Below are 3,612 nucleotides of genomic sequence, written 5' to 3'. Positions count from 1 at the left end.
TCATTTGTGTATGTCGGAATAGATTAGATAACTGACTTGATGAGAGAACTTTGTATTCTTAAACCAACCAATACCGTTCCTTGGGAGAGTGACAAAGTTTACTTCAGAACACTCATACGAAGCTTCTCTCCAAGAAAGCTTTACATTTACACTTACATTTACATAATTGTTACATAATTGTTATATGAAAGTTGATATATTTTGCTCGTGTCTATCAAAAGCCTTTTGAAATTGTCGCAGCAATCAAACTCCTGGAATGTGGTCCTTGAGATTTTGTTAACCAGAAAGATACGAGTTTCCACACGTTTTTCTTTTCTTATTCTTTGGACCCAAAAGTTGACGCCCAAGAAAAATTTTGTTGGAATGACATAATTTTTTGTTTGACTAAGAGTGAGATTTTATATCTACTCGTTTTTTTTCTGTTTTTTTATTTTCGTTTTCCTGATCTCATTTATCAGTTTTTTTTTTTTTTTTTGTAAGGACCCTTTTCTCACCCCAAACAGAGGAAGAGATACTTCAAGCTCCTCTCGTATTTGCTTCATGTATTTCATTCTCTTAAAAAGAATTCCTTTTTTCTTTGCCAAAATATAAAGTCCAAACAGAGTCAACAACGGCTTCTCGCAATATTCGAGCATCACTGTCTCTGATGAGCTTATTTTTGTGTGCTCTTTACATATCTCAAGTCAATAAACTCACGTGCATATGCATCTCCTGTGTTACAGATTGCGAAGCGGTTAGAGAAGTTCAAGACGACGATCTTCACGCAAATGAGCAACCTGGCGATTAAGCACGGAGCGATCAACCTCGGGCAAGGCTTCCCAAACTTCGACGGCCCCGATTTCGTGAAAGAAGCGGCGATCCAAGCGATAAGAGACGGGAAGAACCAGTACGCACGCGGGTACGGGGTAGCGGAGCTCAACTCCGCCATCGCCGAGCGGTTCAAGAAGGACACTGGGCTCACTGTGGATCCTGAGAAGGAGGTCACAGTCACGTCGGGCTGCACCGAAGCGATCGCCGCGACCATCCTCGGCCTCATAAACCCCGGCGACGAGGTCATCGTTTTCGCTCCCTTTTACGACTCTTACGAAGCTACGCTGTCCATGGCCGGTGCCAAGATCAAGGGCATCACGTTGCGACCTCCCGACTTCGCTCTCCCCATCGACGAGCTCAGGTAGGGACACAAAGGTCAACCATATATGAGCTATTATATTAAGGTTTACATTTCCACCCTTCCGATTACTATCTATTTATTTTGAACTTTACCCTCTTTAAGTTTATCTTTGACATTTGGCTGCCCTATGTTTGGTTTTCGGGCTCCCTGATCTCCAGTCGAGTGACCGCCTAAATTTTATTTACAACTACAAATCATACCCAATTTTTCTATAAAAAAAGATTACATTATTGGCCTCTCAAAATATTTGGTTTTCAAGTCTAGACACTCTCATTTTATATTTGACATTTGGCCCCCTATGATTGATTTCCTAGCTCTGTCATGTTACAATTTTTTTTTTGGACCTTATAAACTATACCCGCTTGCATTTTATATATTACATTTAGCCCCTTGTATTTGAGTTTCTAGCTCGATCTCTGGTCCGAGGTCAAGGACACACGGGACGGGACATCCTAAAAAACTTATTATACTAAAAATGCCACGAAGGACCCTCTTAAATACAGAAAAAGAATTCTATAAACTTATGTCAAAAGTTTAGAATTTCACCCTATTAAGTTCGACTTTGTGGCCTGTGTCTGTCAGGTCGGCGGTGACGAAGGACACCCGAGCGATCCTGATGAACACGCCCCACAACCCGACGGGGAAGATGTTCACGCGCACGGAGCTCGAGACGATCGCGTCGCTCTGCGCGGAAAACGACGTCCTCGTCTTCAGCGACGAGGTGTACGACAAGCTGGCATTCGAGGCGGAGCACATCTCGATCGCGTCCCTCCCGGGGATGTTCGATCGGACGGTGACGATGAACTCCCTCGGCAAGACCTTCTCCCTGACCGGCTGGAAGATCGGGTGGGCCGTGGCCCCGCCCCACCTCGCCTGGGGCCTGCGGCAGGCCCACGCCTTCATGACCTTCGCGACCTCGACGCCGATGCAGTGGGCGGCCGCGGCGGCTCTGCGGGCCCCGCAGTCCTACTACGAGGAGCTCAGGAGGGACTACTCGGCCAAGAAGGAGATCTTGGTGGAGGGATTGAGGGAGGTCGGGTTCGAGGTCATGCCCTCGAGCGGGACCTACTTCGTCGTGGTCGACCACACTCCCTTTGGCGTGGCCGAGAATGACGTCCAGTTTTGCGAGTATCTGATAAGGGAGGTCGGGGTTGTGGCGATCCCGACCAGCGTTTTCTACCTGGACCCGGAAGAAGGGAAGAATCTCGTCAGGTTTACCTTCTGTAAAGACGAGGGGACTCTCAGGGCCGCCGTGGAGAGGATGAAGAAGAAGCTCGTCTTGAGAAAGTGATTTTCGGAGTGAAAACAATCAATCCATTGTGTGCTTGGTTTTTTTTGTTTGATGCCGAAGAGCAACGGACCAAAATAAACTCTGCTTCACTCTTGATTTAATCAAACATGAAAATAAGAACAAAAATGAAAATGTTTACCTGAAGACATTGAAGCTTTGGTGGTTCCATGTCTTCCATTTGTTCTTCTTGCGTTCTATCCTCTAGCAGCTGAAAATTTGAAGAAATCAAGACTTAAATCTATCATCTATTTGATTGATAGTTGGGGTCAGATCGCCATATGATATTGTGCACAGTTTCACCAGATTACAAACATATATACCCAATCAACGTAACAACAGTACCAAGTATATCCAACCCATGTGTATCAAGTATCTAATAGCTTTGGAATGCAGCTGAACGTCCACCATAATCACAAGACACGATCCGAGGCGTTTTAAGTCGTAACAACTCTGATGGATTCGGTGAGCAAAGGTGCTTTGTTTTCTGGTCTTTTTTTTTATCTAATAAATCAAAACTGAAAAAAAAATTAAATAAATAACGCGTAAGGTAAACCTGGCTTGGCGGTATCTCCCGCCCAAGCCCGGACTCCCGTTATTTGGCCAAACGGGAGTCCCGTCCCGTTAAGTAACGGGATGGTAGCGGTATATGCCTAACAGGAATTCGGACCCGTTAGGCATAAAAAAAAATTAAAAAAATGTTTTAAAAGAATTTAAATAATTAAATAGAAGGATGTAATTGAAAGGAATTTAAACTAAGTGGGTAGAAAAAAAAATAATAAAGAAGAATGTGAAATAAAAAATGGGCCTCCTAAAAAACCTCACCGACCCCTAAAAAGGTGCGACGGCGAGGAAAAAGAGCATCCCTTTCCTCGTTAATTATTTGAAAATTTATCCAGGACAAGGGCCAGGATATCCCTTAGTTATACAAGTTAGTCTAACCATTTATGTTTACATTTGCGAAATCAACTTCAAAATATTCAAGAATATCGAAGCACATGAATGTTTCTTGTGCTCGATTTTTATGTTGAATCCAATCCTTATCACACGTCAATGCTTCGACCATCTCCGATTTCAAGCTACATCTTCTATCGTCGATGATGCGGCACGCGCTACTAAAAGCCGCCTCAGATGACACGGTTGAAACAGGGAT

At 44.0% G+C, this 3,612-nt stretch overlaps 1 protein-coding gene across 1 annotated transcript in view; it reads left to right on the top strand.

The window, feature by feature from the left end:
* LOC149391088 (uncharacterized) overlaps positions 1-2,647 on the top strand; it is a 2,810-nt gene extending 163 nt beyond the window's left edge. The window contains exons 2-3 of the mRNA XM_089619928.1: positions 684-1,171; positions 1,754-2,647. Of these exons, the coding sequence (XP_089476054.1) occupies positions 684-1,171; positions 1,754-2,462 (1,197 nt within the window). The 3' untranslated portion in view covers positions 2,463-2,647. The remainder of the gene's footprint in view (positions 1-683; positions 1,172-1,753) is intronic.
* Positions 2,648-3,612: the final 965 nt, after the last annotated feature.

The sequence above is a fragment of the Urtica dioica genome, chromosome 7 (assembly GCF_054948205.1).
Source record: "Urtica dioica subsp. dioica isolate 48M chromosome 7, U.dioica_male_clone48M_v1_H2, whole genome shotgun sequence".
Lineage (NCBI taxonomy): Eukaryota > Viridiplantae > Streptophyta > Magnoliopsida > Rosales > Urticaceae > Urtica > Urtica dioica.
Note: the sequence above shows the minus strand (reverse complement) of the source record. Positions and strands in the feature narration are given on the sequence as shown.